Source organism: Vanellus vanellus, assembly GCF_965231255.1.
Source record: "Vanellus vanellus genome assembly, chromosome: 1".
NCBI lineage: Eukaryota > Metazoa > Chordata > Aves > Charadriiformes > Charadriidae > Vanellus > Vanellus vanellus.
This window is the reverse complement of record NC_138905.1, coordinates 194,679,951-194,702,404: the sequence shown is the minus strand read 5'-3', so window position 1 is coordinate 194,702,404 and position 22,454 is coordinate 194,679,951. Positions and strand designations below refer to the sequence as shown.

At 40.6% G+C, this 22,454-nt stretch overlaps 1 protein-coding gene across 1 annotated transcript in view; it reads right to left on the bottom strand.

Moving 5' to 3' along the window:
• The window catches only part of TRPC4 (transient receptor potential cation channel subfamily C member 4), a gene marked incomplete at its 5' end in the record, with an annotated part of 98,407 nt that overhangs the window by 38,713 nt on the left and 37,240 nt on the right, over positions 1 to 22,454 (bottom strand). The window contains one exon of the mRNA XM_082498224.1: positions 1,665 to 2,001. Coding sequence (XP_082354350.1) covers positions 1,665 to 2,001 — 337 coding nt within the window. The remainder of the gene's footprint in view (positions 1 to 1,664; positions 2,002 to 22,454) is intronic.

Below are 22,454 nucleotides of genomic sequence, written 5' to 3'. Positions count from 1 at the left end.
TTATGAATTGCCAGAGATTATGACGGATGAATCTGGGGCCTTATTATTTGGGTGGGCTAAGGCACAGCAGCAACCAAAGTCTGAAAGCTGAACCCAGCAAATGTCAAATTGGAACTACAGGAAACCACCAGTTAGGAACCACTAGAGATAAAATACCTCGGTTTAGATGCAAGAGATTTTGGAAGGCATGGTTTCTCTGAACATTATGGTCTAGATTTAACGACAAGCTATTTGACCACATGGTATCTGACTATTGATCTTCATTCATGCTTATGAATATTTGTTTACGCAAGCACTTCCCTTGACTTGACCTGTACTGCTTGTGGAGGACGGGCTTATTCAGCACAGGCAGTACTGGCATAATCTGACCATATGAGTCTATACTGCAAATATTAATGCTGCTTTTAGAAATGATAGTCATCTTGATAGTCATAATTCTCAGGGTTAATGGCTTCTTCCAACAAGTGCTTTGGGATGATGACTTACTTAAACCCTTTCCTAAGAAAACAACAGTGTCAGAGGTTGAGAGCAATGGAGGTTCTTCCTTTTCCCACTGCACGTTTACTGGAGACGAACTGGTCATCAAAATTTTAGGACTGCCTTTAACTGAAACTAGCCCTTACCCTTCTCAAATTGTGGGTTTTTTTAATATGGGCTCTGATTTCATGGAATCATGGAATTTTCAGAGTTGGAAGGGACCTCTAGAGATTATCTAGTCCAACTCCCCTGCTAAAGCAGGATTGCCCAGAGCACATTACTCAGGACTGCATCCAGGCGGGTCTTGAAAATCTCCAGAGAAGGGGACTCCACAACCTCCCTGGGCAGCCTGTGCCAGTGCTCCGTCACCCCCACCGTAAAGAAGTTTTTCCGTGTATTTGAACGGAACTTCCTGTGTTCTAACTTGTGCCCATTACCCCTCGTCCTGTCACTGGGAACCATTGAAAAGAGCCTGGCTCCAGGCTCTTTTTTTTTAAAAAGACAGGTTAATGATAAAACCCACTTTGGCATGTCAAGATCTATGTGTGAAGTTGAGTGACAAGTTCTCATCAACGGTTTTGCACAGAAAAAATACTCTGCATATGGTATTTTATTATCTTTACTATTTTACAATAGTAAAGAAAATACTCACTTGAAAATGCTGGTCAGCACTATTTGCAATAGATGGGTCTGTCATATTAGAAAGAAGCATACTGTAGGTAACTAAGGTTAATGATAATACTCCAGAAATGACAGTGCCTCATTCTAATACATGAAAAAAATATATTGTGGCAAAGGGACCTTTTTTAAAAAGTAGATTAACAAATTAAAAAAAAAAATGGACACTTAAAAGAATCATAACAATTTATGGCTGAGAGAAAATAGATATTAAAAAGAATATGAATATGTATGTTTCAGAGCACTGCTTAATCACAGGAAGGAACCTCCAATATCTTTTGCTTTCCCTCACTGTAATATATCAGGTGGTGACACTTTGGGTTTTTAAACTCTTCCCTAGTTGTCTACTGCTCTTGCTAGGTATTGGAGGAGATGGACCATTTGCCTGTTTTGGTAGGTCAATAATTCATGCCAGAACTCTCTACTGTATCTTCCTGCCTCAAGAATACTTGGCAAAACCACAGGCATCAAAACACTTTTCACTGTATTTTCTTTAGTAATACATTTACCCAGGACCCACGGTAATATCATCCACTCGACGATGGTTGGTGGCGGTCCCTGCATGCTCAAGTCTGACCTGTCAATGTGCTGAGAGGCAAGCAACAGCAGGAACAGAAAAGTCAAGTAGGATGCAGTATGGCAGATAAATTTGATAAATGGCTTTCTGATGAACAGCCCTAGTGGGCTTTTGGGAGCTATCAGGTAGCACACAGAGAAGACCGGGAAAAGGAGTCCTATCACAACGCATGTCAACATCTTCACAGCCCAGTGTCGCCTCCTCCATCCAGGGAACTCATCGTACCAGCGGGATGCAAGCAGCTGCTGGCAGTTGGGCTGAGCAACAAACTACAGAGAGAAGAAGAAGACAGTTAGTTCCTTGTTACCTCTGTAAAGTTACTTACATACTATGTATGTTATAGGAGATATCTTTTGGATAGAGATTAAAAAAAAATTAAAGTAAGCCTGTGCAAGGCCACTCTTACTGATAATACCAGTAAGACAGGGCTGAGTCAGCCTGCCCTTCCTTCAACACAAAAAGTATAGTACAAAGCCATAAAAATTCACTTTTCACAACAAAGCTTGACTTCCCCATCCACTGAGTACACAAGGACTCAACAGATTGTAAAACACATGTACCTCAAAAGCTAATTTCAGACTGAAAAACGAGTTCACAAATACTTCCATTATTCAACCAGCAACATTTGTGGATAATTGAAAGAACGCGAGGTGGAAGTCAGTATGAAAATGAAAAGCAAGACTGAGATCTGTAAACAGTGAAAATGAATTCCACTGCTATGAACAAACTATTCTTAGTATGTTCCCTGCTAATTCTCTAAAAATCAGGCTTACATGCTTTTATACTGACACAACTCTTAGAGATACATTACATAATTCTTGCACAATATGAACAAAGCACTAGTGAACTCCCCAGTGCTTCACTAATCCTTGTCAGGATATATTCCTATCCTGTACAATATTTTATAGTCTGTCTGTTCTCCATGATGTGATTTCAGTTTTAAAAATATGAGCCTTAAAATTAAATTTCACCAACACTCCCCGCCCCCCCAAACCCAGTAAATACTAAATAATTTTTTATATCTTTTCAAAGAAGATTTAATTATATTCCAGGGTTTTATGTCATATCTTTATTTGATCACTGGTTCCTGTTTTCCTTAATGCTTTCTTTTATAAAGGGAACATAGAGTAGCAGCATGCTAGACTTGACATGAGATATAGAATAGAAGCAACGTATGCCTAAAAGAGAGTCAGAGTTGTTGTATTTTGTAAAAAAAAAAAAAAAAAAAGAGAAAGAAAAGAAGCATTTTCCTTATGTGACTGTGGTGGTTTGACCTTGGCTAGATGACAGGTGCCCACCAAGCTGCTCTATCATTCCCCCTCCTCAGCTGGACAGGCAGAGAAAATATAATGAAAGGCTCTTTGGTTGAGATAAGGACAGGGAGAGATTATGCACCAATTACTGTCATGAGCAAAACAGACTCAACTCAGAAAAAAACAATTTGATTTATTGCCAATCCAATCAGAGTAGGGTAATGAGAAACAAAACCAAATCTTAAAAGATCTTTCCCCCATCCCTTCCTTATTCCTGGGCTCAACTTCACTCCCGAATTCTCTACCTCCTCCCCCCAGATGGTACAGTGGGACAGGGAATGAGGGCTGTGGTCAGTTCATCACATGTTGCCTCTTGCTCTGTCCTCCTCAGGGGAAGGACTTCTCACACTTTTCCCCTACTCCAGCATGGAGTCCCTCCCATGGGAGACAGTTCATCATGAACTTCTCCATGTCCTTCCCCTTCTTCACTAACTGCTCTGGTGTGGGTCCTTTCCACAGGGTGCAGTCCTTCAGGAACAGACTGTTTTAGTGTGGGTCCCCCACTGGGTCACAAGTCCTGACAGCAAACCTGCTCCAGTGTGGGCTCCTCTCTCCATGAGTCCACAGGTCCTGCCAGGACCCTACTCCATCATGGGTTTCCGGCCTCCTTTGGGCCTCCTTTTGGCATCCACCGGCTCTGGCGTGCGGTACTGCATGGGTTGCAGGATGGATATCTGCTCCACCATTAAACTCCATGGGCTGCAGGGGGACAGCCTGCCTCACCATGCTCTTCACCACGGGTTGCAGGGGAATGTCTGCTCCTGTGCTTGGAGCACTTCCTCCCCCTCCTTCTTCACTGACCTTGGTGTCTGCAGAGCTGTTGCTCTCATGTACTGTCACTCCTCTCTCTGGCTCCAGTTGCTGTTGCACAGGTTTTTCTCCCCCTTCTTAAATATGTTATCCCAGAGGCGCTACCACCAACACTGACCGGCTTGGCCTTGGCGAGCGGCGGGTCCATCTTTGAGCCAGCTGGCATCAGACATGAGGAAAGCTTCTAGCAGCTTGTCACAGAAGCCACCCCTGTATCCCCCCTGCTACCAAAGCCTTGCCACGCAAACCCAATGCAGTTACACACATCCATATATACATACATTGGATTAAAACATTAGCTGAAGACATAATAAAGCTATGCAGAATCTTCTTTATCTTATTAAATAATATAATTTTTAATTTACACCAAATAATTTCAGATTTGACTTCTAACCAACAACACCCAGTTTGGGATTTTACATTATTTTGATAATACTTATAACCACAGGAGCCAAGTTCCTTTGGGTATGAATAACAAGTAATTTCTCAAACAGTTTCTGAAATCATTGGAATTACTACTGGTAGAAAATCCTATTTAGTTTGGAATGACATGAGAGCAAGCATGCATCTTTCTAAATATGTCTGGAATTCTCAGAAACGTTATCCTGAGCCAAATTAAAACCTAGAGTATGTTAATGAACTGCCAGTGTCCTTAGCAGAGACATATTTACCTACCAGACACCACCACTGAAGCTGCCTCCGACTGTTGTGAAAGACAAGAAAATTTACGCATACCGTAAGCATCTTGAAAATAGCCTTAAAGAAGAGTAACAGTGTGTTCTCTTCCATTAGGAAAAATGCATTCACAAGGTTTCAGGGTGTTTGTTTCAAGATACAAATGTCTGGAACAATACTGCATGCAGTCAGAGCAGATGGTTTCAAAGTTATGTTTTTGACAAGTTTTTAATGGGGGACTCCCTACAAAATTTTTCACCTCCGTTTCCTTGGGTAGGTACAGATTAGTGCTTTCCTTGACTAGTGACAAAGTAGGACTCGTGGACTAATTCTTGAGTAAAATATTTTCCTGAAGTAATATTTTTTCCCCCGGAGTGTGCCAGATCCATGTTTTTTTTCCCTTTCTTCATAATATCTTCCCGTTACATATCCTCTCACCCGCATCAACAGTACCCTCTACCTGAGGGTACAGAGGGAGCTGGTAGAAGTGATCACCAAGCCATTTTCCATAATTTATCATCAGTCCTGGCTATCTGGGGAGGTCTCAGTTGACTGGAGGTTAGCAAATGTGACGCCCATTCACAAGAAGGGCCAGAAGGAGGATCAGGGAACTGCAGGCCTATCAGTCTGACCTCGGTGCCTGGGGAGGTTATGGAGCAGATCATCCTGAGTGCCATTAAATGGCACATGCAGGACAAACAGGTGATCAGGCCCAATCAGCATGGGTTCATGAAAGGCAGGTCCTGCTTGACAAACCTGATCTGCTTCTATGACAAGGTGACCCACTTAGTGGACAAGGGAAAGGCCGTGGATGTCATTTACCTGGACTTTAGTTAGGCCTTCAACACCATTTCCCACAGCATTCTCCTGGAGAAACTGGCTGCTTGGATGGGTGTACGCTTTGCTGGGTAAAATACTGGCTGAATGACTGGGCCCAGAGAGTGGTGGTGACTGAAGTCAAATCCAGTTGGCGGCCGGTCACAACTGGTGTTCCCCAAGGCTTAGTTCTCTTTAATACCTTTCTCCACGACATGGACTAAGGGATCGAGTGCACCCCCAGTAAGTTTGCAGACAACACAAAGTTGGTTGGGAGTGTTGATCTGCTTGAGGGTAGGATGGCTCTACAGAGGGGTCTGGCCAGGCTGGTGAGAGGTCTAGAGCACAAGTCTTAATGAGGGAACTGGGGTTGCTTAGTCTGGAGAAAAGGAGGCTGAGGGGAGACCTTATCACTCTCTACAACTACCTGAAAGGAGGTTGTAGCATGGTGGATGTCAATCTCTTTTCCCAAGTAACAAGCAATAGGACAAGAGGAAATGGTCTCAAGTTGTGCCAGGGTAGGTTTAGATTGGATAATAGAAAAAAATTCTTCATAGAAAGTGTTATCAAACATTGGAACAGGCTGCCCAGGGAAGTGGTGGACTCGCCATCCATGGAGGTATTTAAAAGACAGGTAGATGTGGTGGACTTGGCAGTGTTAGGTTGATGGTTTGACTCGATTATCTTAAAGGCCTCTTCCAACCTAGACAATTCTATGATTCTACCTCATGCTGTGAGGAGATGCTTGCTGACTGCACCATCTGGAGGGTGCTCCACACTGGGTGGGCAGTAGCTGCTAAATTCTAATCTTTAAACAAAATAATATGCAAAAAATTCAGTGTTAATATAGAGAGGATTTCTGAGCAGGCTTGAAAATTTTTTTCTTATCTCCTAATACCCACATTAGATTTTGTTGTGTTGTGACTGCATTGCTAAGGTATAATGTGTTAAAGACAAGGATTGCTTTCTGAGGCACGGGAAGCTTTTCAGTTAAGTGCAGAAAATCCCACTGGAGTCATTTTTTTTAATTTTAATTTAAAAATAAATTAGCTCTCATACTTTTCTTCCAATTATGACTGTGACAGGACAGTTTTAGCACTGGTTGGGCCCTCTGACTATAGGAGAAACTAACATAGACTATACATTTGATGTGGCTAGAGTTAAGGGGAGCACCATCGGTAACGCATTCTAAATGACTTACTAGATATAAAACACATAAGAAGAAACTAACAGTGTAGTATGGAGAAACCATATAAAATGCTATGTCAGCATTTTGGTGAAATGCTATATCAGCATCAGGTGAAGTCCCTGGTGACAGGAAAAAGGGAAACATTACACCCATTTTTAAAAAGGGTAGAAAGGAGGATCTTTCTGTGCCTGGGAAGATCATGGAAAAGGTCCTCCTAGAAGCTATGCTAAGGCACATGGAGGACAGGGAGATAATTCAAGACAGCCAACATGGCTTCACCAAGGGCAAGTCCTGCCTGGCCAACCTAGTGGTCTTCTATGATGGAGTGACTACATCAGTGGTGAAGGGAAGTAGTATGGACGTCATCGTGATGGACTTCTGTAAGGCCTTTGACACAGTCCCCCACAACATCCTTCTCTCTAAATTGGAGAGATGCAGATTTGATAGATGGAATTTTCAGTGGATGAAGAATTGGTTGGATGGACATATCCAGAAAGCAGTGGTCAACGGCTCACTGTCCGGATGGAGATCAGTGATGAGCATTGTCCCTCAGAGGTCTGTACTGGGACCAGTAGTGTTTAATATCTTCATCAATGACATAGTGTTATCAAGTGCACTCTCAGCAAGTTTTCAGACAACATCAAGCTGAGTGGTGTGGTTGACACACCTGAGGGACAGGATGCCATCTAGAGGGACCTGGACAAGCTTGAGAAGTGGGCCCATGTGAACCTCATGAGGTTCAACAAGGCCAAGTGCAGGGTCCTGCACCTGGGTCAGGGCAACCCCCGGTATCAATACAAGCTGGGAGATGAAGGGATTGACAGCAGTACTGCTTGGACTTGGGGGTACACATGGATGAAAAGCTGGACATGAGCCAACAATGTGCACTTGCAGCCCAGAAGGCCAGCCATATCCTGGGCTGCATCAAAAGAAGCATGTCCCGCAGGTCGAGGGAAGTAATTCTGCCCCTCTACTCTGCTCTAGTGAGACACCACCACTGCATCCAGCTCTGGAGCCCACAGCACAGGAAAGACATGGACTTCTTGAAATGGGTCCACAGGAGGGCCACAAAGATGATCAGTGGGATGAAACACCTCTCCTATTAAGAAAGGCTGAGAGAGTTGGGGTTGTTCAGCCTGGAGAAGAGAAAGCTCCAAGGAAACCTTATTGTGGCCTTTCAGTAATTAAAAGGGGCTTATGAGAAAGATGCAGACAAACTTTTTAGCAGGGCATGTTGCAATAGGACAAGGGGCAGCAGTTTTAAACTAAAAGAGGGTAGATTCAGACTAGATATAAGGAAGAAATTTTTTACAATGAGGGTGGTGAAACACTGGCACAGGTTGCCCAGAGAGGTGGTAGATGTCCCATCCTTGGAAACATTCAAGGTCAGGTTGGACGAGGCTCTGAGCAACCTGATCTAGTTGAAGATGTCCCTGCCCAGGGCAGTGGGGTTGGACTAGATGACCTTTAAAGGTCCCTTCCAAACCAAAGTATTCCTTGATTATATGATTCCATGATTTTAGAGCTGCATGTATAGGGAAGCTGTTGTAGTACTACAGTACAGGCAAAGGTCTATATCAGAAACCACAACACAGTGTCTACAGATGATATACTGCATTTCTGAGAAGTCCAGACATCCAGTTTCATGTTGTCATTTTTATCTAACAACACTTTTGGCAAGGTTAGTTAGCCATGTCCTAAAGCAACAAAAATATCTGCCTCTTCACTGCAGCTTTTGCTTTATGGTTCTGAGCTGCATTGGCCATATAACATACACTATGAACCATTCCAAAGAGTTTTCTTCAGACAACTGGAAAATTATCCTAAATCTCTTGCTGACACTTCTTTTATAGTTACTATTTTCTGCTTCATTTATCAAGGAATTGTATGACATTATTAAAAATGTCCAAAATCATTTTCACAAATTTCACTACTCGCTCCTTTTTTGTGGTTGATTTTCTTCATATGCTGTGAAATACATTCAATAGTGTTATTACATTATTTATTACATTAGCTGAATAACGAGAGAAGTTTTTGAATGGGGAACAGCTGGGGTGCCCTGATGGCAAGAAAAGTGTAGTCAGTGGTGAAACCTGTAGTCTTGTTCCTCAGCTGCTCAGAGAGGAGGAGCTTGTGACCGCACACTGCATCACCCTTCTTGTCCTACGGACCTGTTTCTCCAGAAGAAATGAGGGGAAGGTGTTGTATACCCACACCTTGTTTTCATGTAATAAGTAAGTACTTGAGTGCATACAGGAACTGTGGGTGGGGAAGTCTTCCTGGGACCCACAATGTAAATTCCACCTGTATAGGCTGTCTCAGACATTACTCAGAGGTTACATAAGGTTATACAGGTCAAGTAAGTTTACCTGTGATTAATATATTTTATTACTGGTCCTGAATGCTTATTACACTTGACTTTTCATTTATCTACCAAAAAACCCTTCTCTACGGTAAAGAAAAAAAAAAAGTTTTCAAGGCAAAATTCTCTGGTCAAATGAGATTTATACTCTAGCTGTTATAAAACCTTCTATTAGAAAGCAACAGTAGAAGTGGATGGAAAAAAGATATTCTCCAAACCATAAGACACTTCCTGTATAAGTGAATGGGATTGCATCTAGGATGACTGCCTAATAAAGCTAAGTCAATATATAAGTCCTCTGATGAACTTGGAGCTAAAAACAAATAATCTTTTTTAAACGTTTTACCCAAATATTTTATGACTAGCAGAAATAGAAATACTCTGTGACATTAATTTGCCAGTTCTGCATTGCCTATGCCAAAATATTTTCACTGTAGTATATTTTTTCTTCCTTAATTGGAGATATTACATTCTGAGGTATTCAAAGTAACTGTTGTACTGTTAGTATTATGTTGTATGTTATTTGACTTTGACATTGTCTCCCTATAATTAGAAATCAGCAAGTTTATATTTTCACATTACAATGGCTTCCAATAGCTTCCAGCATTTTTTAATTATGCGAGGGATTTTGCTGTAATGATTATTCCTGGTTGCACATCTTTAGCTACTTCATAAGAGTCTGCCCATCTGAAAATGTTTTGGTATTCATTCTCTTAGTTGTCATGCTGGGAATTGGCTCTTCCCTGAGACTAGTGAAAATCAGAAATTATTCACAGTGCCAGCAAAAATAATCTGGTATAAATAATAGCAGAGCCTGATTCTAGTGATATTCAAGCATATACATAGCCCAGGATTTCATTTTCACTGCTGATTAAATCTGATCTTTAGTTTCGAAGGTCCAAATTAAATTCTCATTCTGAGATCAGGAGGTGGTTTAGTATATGTAACATAGAAAAAGAACGTGATTTGTCTTCTGGAAATGAAAGCTGTCAAAGAACTATCCCTGTTACCATTCTCTAACAGATCAAGGTTAAAGATCTTTTTTGGAGGGAGGAAGTAAAAGAAAATGGTTATCATAATTTTTCTTAGTAATAGTTTTTATAAAGCCATGGCCAGATTCTTTGTTGTACTGATTTGTACTGACATTACAGCCAAGCTGGTAGGAAATGTTAGCTCTGAGGTCTGCTACTCTGCCACGCACATTTTCCAATGATTGTATTCCAGTAAAACAAGAATTAAGCCCAATTACTTTTTCTTTCTCTAGAACATTTTACTTTTCATATGTTACATATTTTCCCAGATATTAATGAAAACCCAAGCTCTTCTAGTTATTTTAACTTCAAATTTAGATGTCAAAATTCTCTATCTAATGGTTGTGAAAAGTATATTTGCATGGCACTAATGACAGATTCAAGTCCCAACCTCATTAAATAGATTCCTAAATTTGGTAGATCATTTTTCCCTCTAGAAACATCACTGCATAGTCTTTTCTGTATCTTCCCTCAAAGATTATATTTGTGGATTTTGGCACTTACTCTGTGAGGACTGGTTCATTAAGACAAATAACATTTAATTGCAATTTAAATGCTTTAACGTTATTGACTGGATCAGGACTACATTTTCCTTTCTAAAGCTAAGGAACATGTTCTGGACTCCTTCGGGTATACTTATGCTGTCTGTTTTCTGCCTCAGGCCAGAAGCCCTGATTCCTCTGCCTATTAGTGTGAATCTTCTTATGTCCATCCCATCTAAGTCTAGCACCGACTGGAGCAGACTATCATTATAATCATGATTCTTGCTGGACCCAAACCACTGGGTCAACTTTTCCCCAGCTCTGCCTGCAGCTTTGTCATTAAGGGAACTATCCGGCTCACTCAGGATGGGAGCACCAGAGCACACCAGCTTGTGCCAGCTTGTTTTCAGACTCAACAAGGCCAAGTGCCAGGTCCTGCACTTGAGTCGCAACAACACCATGCAGTACTAAAGAGTGGGGAAGAGTGGTTGGAAAGCTGCCACTAACAACTGAGGGTTGTTTAGTCTGGAGAAAAGGAGTCTGAGGGGAGACCATATGACTCTCTACAACTACCTGAAAAGAGGTTGTAGTATGGTGGGTGTCAATCTCTTTTCCCAACAAGTGATAGGACAAGAGGAAATGGCCTCAAGTTGCACAAGGGGAGGTTTAGATTGGATATTAAGAAAAATTTCTTCACAGAAAGTGTTATCAAACATTGGAACTGGCTTCCCAGGGAAGTGGTTGAGTCACCATCCCTGGAGGTATTTAAAAGATGTGTTGACTTGGTGCTTAGGGACATGGTTTAGTGGTGGACTTGGCAGTGTTGGGTTTACAGTTGGACTCGATGATCTTAAAAGTCTTTTCCAACCTAAATGATTCTATGATTCTATATCATCAGGGCAACCAGCTTCAGATCATGTCCCTATAGAAAAACATATTCACAGCATAGATAACTTCATCATAAAATCCAGTTTACACTGCTGTCACCAAGAATAGAATACAACGCCAGGGTTTTTTATTGTAATTATCCCATTGTTTAACTTCATGTATGAGGAGGAAGAAAACAAAAGAAAAGAAAAACATAAAAGTGAAGACTGAAATGCTTCCTTAAAAGGATTAATGAATAATTTTATACAAACAATGACATTGCAGGTTTAATTTAAACATTTTAAATTTCCTTTTTTGCCGCATCAACACAAGCAAAAGCTCTTCATTTGATTCATTGCTCCTTCTCAGTAAAATGAATCAGCACACAGAAAACTATTAAATATCTATTAAACAACTCAAGACTTATCTATAATTGCAGTGATTCTGATTAATTGCTTAGAAAAGGCAATGACAACTGAAACTAGAAAGCAGTTCTTAGGAACCAGCTATGCATGAATAGCCTTATCAGACTTCTCAGCAGTAAAGAAAAGTGAATCAGTTGTTGGGCTTTGGGATAAGAGTACAGAATAGCTCCAAATTTCAGAACTGAGACGCTGGTAAAATACTTCGGGTTCCCATTCAGGGCAAGTGTTAGACTCACAGTTTAAATCATTTTTCTAGGGAAAAACTATAAGTATCTGCAGAGATAATGAAACATGACTTTACAGTCATACAGTCATACTCCTATTATATTGGATCCCTGGTTTTACATACCCAGCTGGTGTGTTTCCATGCAAAGGAAACAAAAAATAAGAGCAATATTTATATGCAAAGTCCTACACTTGGGACAGAATAACAGGCTGGAATTCACTGTCCAGGGAGTAGCTTTGCAGAAAAGACCTAAGAACACTGGTAAGCCAGAAGCTGAATATGACTGAGCCCATGCAGTGCAAAAGTATATCCTGGGAGACAGTAGCAGCATGTCATAGAGGTTTCCCTCTTTGACACTTGTGAGACTACAGCTGGAATGCAGTGTCCTGTTTTGGGTCCCCCAATACAACAGAGACACGGGCAAACTGAAGCGAGTCCTACAGAGCACCTCCAAGAGGTTATGGGGCTGTATCCCATGAAGTACAGGGAGAAAAGAAAGTAGTTGGGTATGCTCAGCCTCAAAAAGAGAAGAATCATCTTTGGGACTCACTTGTTTTACACAAACAAAAGGGAGGTTATGGACAGAAGCAGGCCTTTCTCGGGAGCGCAATGAAAGGGCAAGGATGGTCACAACCCGAATCAAGGGAAATTCTGGTTTGATCTAAGGAAAATATTCTTTCCTATGAGAGTAGTTAAGCAGTGGCACGGGTTGTCCAGGGAAGATGCAGAATCTCCATCCTTGTAAATATTCAAAACTTGGCTGGGCAGGTTCCTTAGCAACCTGATCTAACTTCAAGGTTGGCCCAGATTTGAGCAGGAGGTCGGACCAGATGATCTTGAGAGATATCTTTCAACCAAGTATTTTTTATGATCCCACAGGCTTACTGCATTAAGCCAAGCAGTGTTTCCTGGGGCAACAAAATTCTTAGTAAGAGACATAGTAATTGTGTTTACAGGTTTGAATTTATTTATTTAGGTTTGAATTACTTTTCTAGGAATACAAGGTATTACTAAAATCTTTTTCACTGTTGGTTATTCCCTTTGAAAAAAGGCAGAGCCTGTCTCTCTTATATAATTGAACCATATTATTGCCAACAATACGTAAAAACATTTCAGCTGTTCCAAACACTTGTGCTGTAATAATCTGTGCCTCATGTGTGGAGAAAAAGACGTAATAGTAAAAATATTTGCTTAGGTCTCTATCACTTCAATCCTATTATTCCCCAAACAGTCTTCAGATACTACATATACTTCTGACACCAAGTTTGCTGTCTCCACCAATAGCTTCTACAAAAGAAACTAACTGATAACAGAATTGAAATACTGGCTGATCATTCTCCCTCTCTAATTCATTCTAACACTGAATAAAATGAGATTATAAACACATTTTGTTTATCATCTCAAAAGTTCAAATTCCTTTTAGGAGACCAAAATCAATATATATTCTAAGCATCTAGAATGCACTGCTCAAAGCATACAGTTCATTTAAATCATGCTACCAATTCAAACTGATTTGGAAACAAATAGCCACTTGTATAAAGAATAGTCTGTTGTCAGCCGCAGGGGTTGTATAAAGGACAAAAAAAAACCAAACCAAAACAAAACACAACACCTCTGAACCAGTCAGCAACTACCAGTAGCATGTTTCTTACATCCATCCTTGTAAGCATTAACTGCTCAGCCAGAAGGGGTTAGGATTTAAGTTAGTTACAATCCCGCCATATGACAGAATCAATGAGTTCCCTCGCATCCAGCTCATTGTAGCATTTTGTCTACTTTCTGTAGCTGCCATGTCGCCAGAAGGAAAAGTTACAAATTAATAAACCAACCTTTCAAAATTCATGAGGGAGCTACAAATATGTTGAAACCAAGTGAAGCACAGAATGCAGTGTGAGTTTAATTAGAGAAAAATTAGCTGGGAAAAGCTCTGAGTGAGGGAAGGGCAGGAAAGGGACTAGAAAAGCCATGTTCTTTCTTTGGGCATTGCTTGCTCATCTGAGAATTTCTATTGGTATCACTGGAGACTGCCCCGCTCCTCTTTTATGCAGTTTGTTGCAGAGGTCAAAACAAGGTAGAGAGACATTCTTAGCTTCATTTTCCTTTTTTGAACATCCTTTCAGATTTGAGCAGGGTATTGAGGCATTTGGAAGAAAACTGACTACAAATTTGTTTCATCCTTTTCTCCATTTTCAGGCTTTTTGCCTGTTTCTGCTCCTTCTTGGAGCAGTGACATTTTGTTACGTTATTTGATTTTTTCCTATAAAAACAATGGTGGTCACATTACATTAGCAATGGGCAAATTTAGGTTTCACTCCGTTAGCTTAGCTTTATGAGGTGCCACCCTGAATCCTGATGTGAAAAATGGTTATGAGCACAGCCCTTCTTTACGCCAAGCTTTCGCTTTTCTAGCCAAGCGATAAAAGAACCATGATAAACTCCAAGGTTTTCCACTTTCTTTAGAACTCGCTGTTTATTATGTGAAGCTTGTGTGGAATTGAAGATGCCAAAGTTCTCCAAAATCAGTGTGAATCCAGTTTTTGGAAAGCATAACACTCATTTGAAAGCTGACTGTATACAGAATTAGAGGGATGAGGGAAAAATAAAAACACAGACTGATTACAAAGGCATTTAAACTAAATAAAACAATAAGCTGCCTGTTTTCTCTTGAAAGTTCTCTGTTAACATGTTGTAGGGAGGTCTGTCTTTGTAGTTTCATTAATACTTAGGAACAGAATGTATATAATCACTCAATCTGCTATTCTTCAAATACTTTAATGTTTTTCATCTTTAAGTTCCTCTTGTTTAACTTGGCTGTGTGTTTATCTGAGCATCTTAAAGGCTGAGAAATAAGATTAATCACCCAGTTCCTGCATAAAGACTAAGCTGAAACGATAGGTCTTTGGCAGCAATGCTCAGTGAGCATTATTCTGAGACCATTTGCAGGAGAAATGCACATGAATCTGTAGCTGATGCATCAATTATATCAGTCAAGTGCAGCCTTCGTTAACTTTCCTTCTGGCCCTCAGAGATGATGTTTTTCAAGTTTTTCATTATCTGTACAATTTGCCTTTCTTCCCAGTTTTGCCTTAAATGAGTTCCGAGGCACTGCTCTTAAATGGCCAGTCGACAGCCACCATGTGCAGCTTCTGAGGTTTAAACACAGAATATGAATCTTGGGAAGAATTGCAGGGAGTATCATTGCTTGCTCAACAGCTTTGCTCTCCAAAACCTCCCTTACACTTGAGAATAGGTTGCGGTTGAAGAAAATGGCCTACTCTTGTGAACAGACCTAAGAAATCCTGTGTTTTCCCATAATGGGAAGATACCGACAATAGCTGTTAATTAAATTCTGTGTCCCCAGCATCTGCCAGCCTGGAGAAATAATGACAGTCCTTGGGTAGTTCTTTAGCCTTATGAAGCTCTGCTATCTGTGGCAAAACATCAGAGTTTGGTATCTGAAATGAAAACCTGGAGCTACTCTCACTGTTCTTGTACACAGAGATGTCCGAACACTGCTGGTTTCTTTCATGGCAAAGAACCAGAGCGATGAAGGAATCAATAAAGAGTTTTTACTTACGTGTCACTTTTAGGGATGTTGAGGCAACATCTACACTAAGAAATCAAACAGTGACTGAATTTGAGCACTGGACCCCAGTCATCCCCACTACCTATTTGCTCTTGCCCAGTTCCAGTTGTGACATCTCCAGACGTCTCTGTGCAAGGCAGATCTGCAGCTTGCTGCAGCCTGTTTGCATATAAATCCCTTAGTATCACTTGGCCTTAGGGTCATGCTATGGTCTGCTCTCATTTAGCAGTACAAAGTCTCAAAGACCAGTTTCTTGTACAATATTTTACCGAATTATGTGATGCATTTCTGTGTTAGACTGGTGTTTCATTGCATGCTCCTAGAAACTGGGTAACTCAGGAGATGGTTTTGTTCGCCCAACTTCCATAGGTATTTCTTGCGGAGATGGAGTAAAACACATTGGCTTACAGTTCCAGCTAAAAGGAATATGTTTTATTTAAAAATGTGGAGGAAAATGACCCTTTGCAAAAAGCTGGAGGTGGAAGAGGCATATGCGGAAAGATATAACCAAAGGCCTTTTTTCAGTCCCTGAAGGTTTGTGGCTACATTCTTCCTTGACAAAGCACGGGCAATTTGTTCACTGACAGAGAAATACGCTCCACAGGCTGTTGTCACTGCCTGCATGACATGCGTGCCCTAACTTCTGCTCCAGCAAGTCAGAAAAGGTACATTTCTAAGAAAGAGCTGCTCTTTAATCCTTGTGAAAGATAGCTCGCTGGTACTCTGAAGGAGTATTTTCTTCTGCTTCCTTTGCACTCTTCTGTGGTGTTATGCAGATGTATCCTGATCATATGCATCAAGTCATGATGCCCTAAACTGAAATTTATTGAGAATCAGACATATGTTATAAGTAAGAATAAAGAAGCTTATTGTACAGTAAGAGATAAGTGAACACAGGGCAAAAATCCATAGCAAATCTGCAAAAACATTGAATTTCCTATGTGAAGTGCAATTTAAATGTAGATTGCACAAGTACCTTTCCCATCCCTTGCACCTATGCATAACACACAGGCTTTAACGAAATCACCCAGATGGAGGACTTCTTCCTTGACCCCCAGGCAGGCTGGGTGATGCCTCCTGAGCCAGAGTCATGTTCAGCATCTATTTTTCTCCACAATATCCAGCCTGCAGCTGTAAAGGTCTCATGCTAACACCATCAGACGCCCCTTTACCAAACACCCCTCTTAAATTTACTCCTGAAACACCACCTTGCTGAGGTGACGGTCGTAAGACCGTCGCTCCTCTTTGTTCCTTTCCGCTGCCTACTCTGCCAGACAGCTCCAACCCTGACAGAAGCTGTAGTGCTCCTGAGTCCAGCCTCCATCACCACCACAAAACTCTGATTTCTTCAGCATCCAAACGCTTCAGTGAGACGCAGAGAGGATGGCAACCAAAAAAATCCATATGTGGTAACTGGACTATAATGTCAACTAAATTACATTGTAATTGTGTGGGGAAACAGCAGCAGCACTCTTCAGTTTTAACTGCGAGCTCCTTTAGTGCTTCATTTCAGAACTTCAGAGATAATGTAACATCAGGGTGGTTTGTTGTTTTTTTTTTTTTTTTTTGTGGGGAATTTTAGAAACCCCAACAAGGGATCTGACATAGCGAACCCTTAATCACTAAATTTGACAGCTTACAAAGGCAAAAACTCACCTTCTGTTTTGAAAAGAAGGCTTGATGGCAGATATATCTCACCATTGCTTTGGGGAAATGTTTTTCTTTTTCTGAAGTACTGAACTTGCTGGACCTGTTACAAAACCCAGCTTTCCATGGAAATTGAGGAAGGATAGAAGCCAAAGGACCCAAGGCTGAGAGAATAATATTTATGTTTGTATTGGCATAATATTTACATTGGCAGTGTTACGACTATGGTCAATTTACATTAATTGCATTTATGAAGGAAGGAAAGCAGAAAAGAAGGGGATTTCTTTGCCTTAATTTTCCTTTTGAAAATTACAAGATAATAATTTTCACCTAAATGTTTTGAGGTAACATCATCATATTTATTGAAAAATTGGTAGAGAAAGAATAATATACAATTACTAAACAGTCCGTTGTCTTAATTTTTTGTTTTTGTGGCGACTACTTTTACTTCTAATACTAAGTATTTGTGTTTCATGCCTGGGGGGAAAAAAAAATCTCTAAACCGAACACTTTCATATTCTATCTTCTGATGTAGTAAATAGTTTTATACTGATCTACACTTCTTCTTCCATTATCATTTCAAAATTCATATTGTTTGGTTGTTTCAAACTTGTTGAACTATATGTAAAGTTAAATATCCCTGGAGTATTGCTGCAATATTAACAACAACAGCAATATTGTTCCTTACCCTTAAAAGGTGTTAAGGGTTAAGAAGATAGAAAAATGTTCCTCATGCTTTCAGCTGAAATGCCAGGGCATATACCAGCAAACATGTATGAGAAAGACTAACGTGGTCACATTTCTTAATACCACAGAAGAAGAGAGAGGCAAGTATCTGTCATCCTCTGTATGCTTGATGACATCTTCACAGAGACTTCCAAGCATGCTGGCTACAATGAATATGGCTCCTCAGTTTCTGTCATCAGATCATAGGATAACTCAGGCTGGAAGGGACCTCAGGAGGTCACTTGCCCAACCTCCTGCCCAAACCAGGGTCACCTGTGAGATCAGACTGGGTTGCTTCGGTCTTTATTCAGTTAAGTCTTGAAAATCTCCAAGGATGGAGAAACCATAACCTGTCTAGGAAACCTGTTCCATTGCCTAACTGTCCTCATGGGGAAAGTTTTTTCTTTATATCCAGTCCAAACTTTTCTTCTTGCAACTGATGCCCATTGTTTATAGTCTTTCCACAATGCACCACTGTGACGAGCCTGGCTCCATATCCTCAATGACCCCCCTGTAGTCACCGGGGGTGATGTTGTTTCTCCCTGAAGTCATCTCTGCTCAAGGCTGAACTGGCCTTGCTCCCTTGGTTCCTCCTCAGAGAGGAAGTGCTCCAGCCCTCCACCATCTCACTAAACTTGCTCCAGTTTATCCATGCATCTTTTGTATTGAGGGACCCAAAGCTGGATGCAGTATCCAGATGTGGTTGCATGAGTGCTGATTAGAGGGTGACAATCACTTACCTCAGCTATATTCCTGTTAATAAAGCCCAGGTTATTGTTAGCTGCCTTTACTGCTGGCCCTTGTTCAGCTGGAGGTGCTCACACCTCCAGCTCCTTTTCTGCATTGCTGCCAGGCAGTCAGTCCCCAGCCTGTGTCACTGCAGAGCTTCTCCCGTCTCAGTTTCAGGACCTGGAATTTGTCCTTGTTCAATTTCACTAGGCTCCTGTCAGCCTGTTCCTCCAGCCCGTCTTGGTCTCTCTAAATGGCAGCCCTGTCTTGAGCATATCAGCTGGTCTCTCTAACTTAGTGTCATTTGCAAAATTTTTAAGATTGGACTCCTCCATCTTCCCCAGGTCACTGATAAATCTGGGCCAGTACAGATCCTTGCAGCACTGCAGTTTTTACCTGTCTTCAGGTAGAGTATGGCCCATCAACTACAGCCCTCTAAAGCTTGATCATCCAACTAGTTTTTTACCTATATTGTTCTTCCACACAGACTGTAACGTTCTAACTTGGATACAACAATATAGTGAGAAATGGTGTTGAAAGCCTTGCTGATTTCAAGGTAAATGATATTTCTTTGGCCACAAACCTAGTTAGTGTCCAAGTGGTGTTTCTGTGGTCAGGTATGCATACCCTAACTGAAAAAGCCGTAACAAGAAAAGCAAGCCAACTTCAAACCAATATAGTCTTAAGTATTGACAAGGTCTTGTTTAACCACCATTTGCACACTGTAATTTGCAATGATTACACCTGGAAAGATCTGTCACTGAAAACAAAAAGTGCTCCTACTCCTAGACTACTTTTGCCAAGGTTTAGTACGGAGCAAAGAGCAATTTTTCACAGCCAGGTTTAGGAAGACCTGACATTAATTTACTGTAATGAAAATGATAATCTCTCTTCATTCAGATGTGACTATGCTATTCACCTTTAATGTGATCTGACTAATATATTTGTGTTGAGCATAGGGCCACATGCAATGAAAGAAAATGTTTTTCATTGCATATAAAAGCTTTGTCTCTTTATTTCAAGATTTTGACTTTGATTTTGAATCTGTTCAGTACAGGTTCCCAGTTTTAGAAATAAGGATGAAGAAATGGCTCAACATAAGTGGAGTCTTTCAGGCTGTCATAGCTCTAACAAGCTATCTCTTGCAAAACTTTCCATCTAATCTTGAGAGTCTTCGTGTAAAACTAAGGATTTTTCCCTCAGACCAAACCTCTGAATGGTAGCTTTGTATCACCCAGTCTCTGTATGTTGGTGAAAATAAGTCCCAGCAAGGCATGATGGAGGCTCCCAAACACCTGATTTTGCTAGGAGGAAGGTGCAAACAGTACGAGTCCTATAGAGCTATCTTCCGAGGACGCACTGCCAGCTCCTCTGGAAGGTGGATACATGGATCATGGTGGTCAAAGAGAAGTGATGTTTCTTTGAAAAGTGAAGAACAGGTTCAAGAACATTAATTCTTGACATCAGTGCAGTGAACTCTGGGGCTTACCTATTTCTGTTCAAATTTTTGGCTCTTAATCTGTATGTAGCTCAGGTCCAGAAACATTCAAATGCTTAGGAAGAGCTGATCTGAGACTGTTCGACCATTTCTATAACTCAAACATGACCTGTCCAGACTGCATGAGTGAGGCCTTATCCCTAAGGCAAGACAGACTTTTAATATAGAGTCATAGAATGGTTTGGGTTGGAAGGGACCTTAAAGATCATCTATTTAGGCTTTTCCCCTCCAACAAACTCTAGAGTGAGTCTAAGCCCTCCGAGTCTAAATATGTAACTGTGTATAAACAATATAGATAAGTCTTTGTGGTAAACCTGGTTTCTCTCTGAACTTACTTGCTAGGGCAGATCCTTAGATCACACTGTGCATTAGAAGGGAAGCTACATCTCAGATTGCCAAAGGGATTCCAGTAAACAGGCCCTCAAGGTTCATCTGTCTCAGCTTAAGGGGATTTTCCAGTTCTTAGAATAAAAGTATATCAAAACTTAAAAAAATAGCATATGCTCACTGTCACCTACCTTCCAGAAATTACATGCTATCCTTCTTAAAGGATCTTACTTTCTTTTTAGTCTGCACAACACATCTAGTTATCCCATGTCTCCTCTGCAATAAAGGTAAATAATGCAGGTGGTGACAAAAATGATTTTATTCTTAGACGGCCTGAGTTTCGGTCTGGAGATGTCTCTTCCCACTAACTACGAAGGGACCCAAGGCTACGCTGCTGACATAGGTACCTTAGTTAAATACCTGAGGCTATGTGGAATGAGTCAGGGACTCATGTCACAAACACGCTACAGGAATGGCTATTTCTAGTTTCTGTCTAAATGCTATAAAGAGGGCAGAAAAGAAGAGTCCAAGACTTGAACTAATTTTACTAATAATGTGTCAAACCTTTTTTACCTTCTGTTACACTTTTAGCTTGTCTTAGTGTCAAACGTTGTGTAACTGAGTCATGTCTTTTTGTGAACCATAACAGGGCTGCTAATGAAGCCCTTAAGGTTAGCTATTTAGAATAACCTCTAATTTAAAAGACTACATTACCCTGGTAATTAAATATTATTATCTTTTCTGCACAGCAGGCAGAGCAAAACATTTCCTTTTCCTCTTCATCCACCTAAAAAACCAATGAGACAGATCCTGTACTTGGGCAAAAAAGCATAGGCATGTTGCACTTTGCAGACCTTCTGCAATTTCTACTTGATGAAGATCTGCATTGGCCTTTTTCTCCCACAAATGTTAAAGACCCTCACATTTTTACAACATTATTCAGGAATGAAACACATTCATAGCATAAAAGCTATGCTTTGATGTAATAAAGAACATGCCAGAAGATGTTCAGCTCTAGATTTGTTTCTTCTCTTATTCATATGCATTTACCTTTGGCTTTTCCCTGCTCTTCAAAACATTCAGTAAAATCCTTCCTTATGAAATCCTTGCTTGTTTGCCAGTGCTCACCAACAACGGAGCCTATTCTCCTCCTAGCAAAAGAGTTTTCATTTAAAAAAAAAATTTCCTCAAAATACCTTATTTTTGCAAAGTACCTCAACAATTTCTTTAGCCTTTTGCCTTGCTAAAACTTTGCATCTTTCACTAGAGGAGTATCTGATATGAATACAATAATGGAAACAGTAAATATCAAATTAGAATGGTAGGACCTGAATTAAAGCAGAAAGATTAAAAAAAAAAAAAAAACAGAAAAAACAATAAAATACCCTATTTGGAGATGTCACAGAGATTACAGAGTTCAAGCCAAGAAAGAAACAAAAAAAAAACTGAGTGGAAAATGCTGATAGATTCATTGTGTCAGGGGAGAACAGAGAAGAGGCAAACTTAAGTAGCTGGCACTGTCAAGATGCTATTCAGACACATATGCAGAGGACAGGGAAATCTGCCCCTCCAGAATGGACACATCGTTGTACAGAACTGGTCAAGAATAGTGGTAAGTCACTAGTTGTGAAGAAAGGAAGCAGTCTTTAAATCACACAGCTGTGTGACTTATGTTCGCTAAGAAACATTGCCAGTGGCTGCTGCATATGGTATTGGGGGAAAGTGACGGTATAAAATGGTGATGCCAGAAGGCATTATCCTTCCTGTGCTTTCACTAGTAGATGACAGTATTGCAGAGAAACTCTGAATATCGCAAAGCTGGACACCCAAGTTGAAATAAATTCCATTATAACTTTCACTATAGAAAATATGGTCTAAGACAGTCATCAGGACTTCTCTTCACCACCCAATGGGGAGAAAAGGCACCTCCAAAAGACAAATAATCTCATTTTAGATTAGATGAACAGAATAATATTCTACAAGTGGCTGTTCCTCTCCACGAATGCCTGCCAC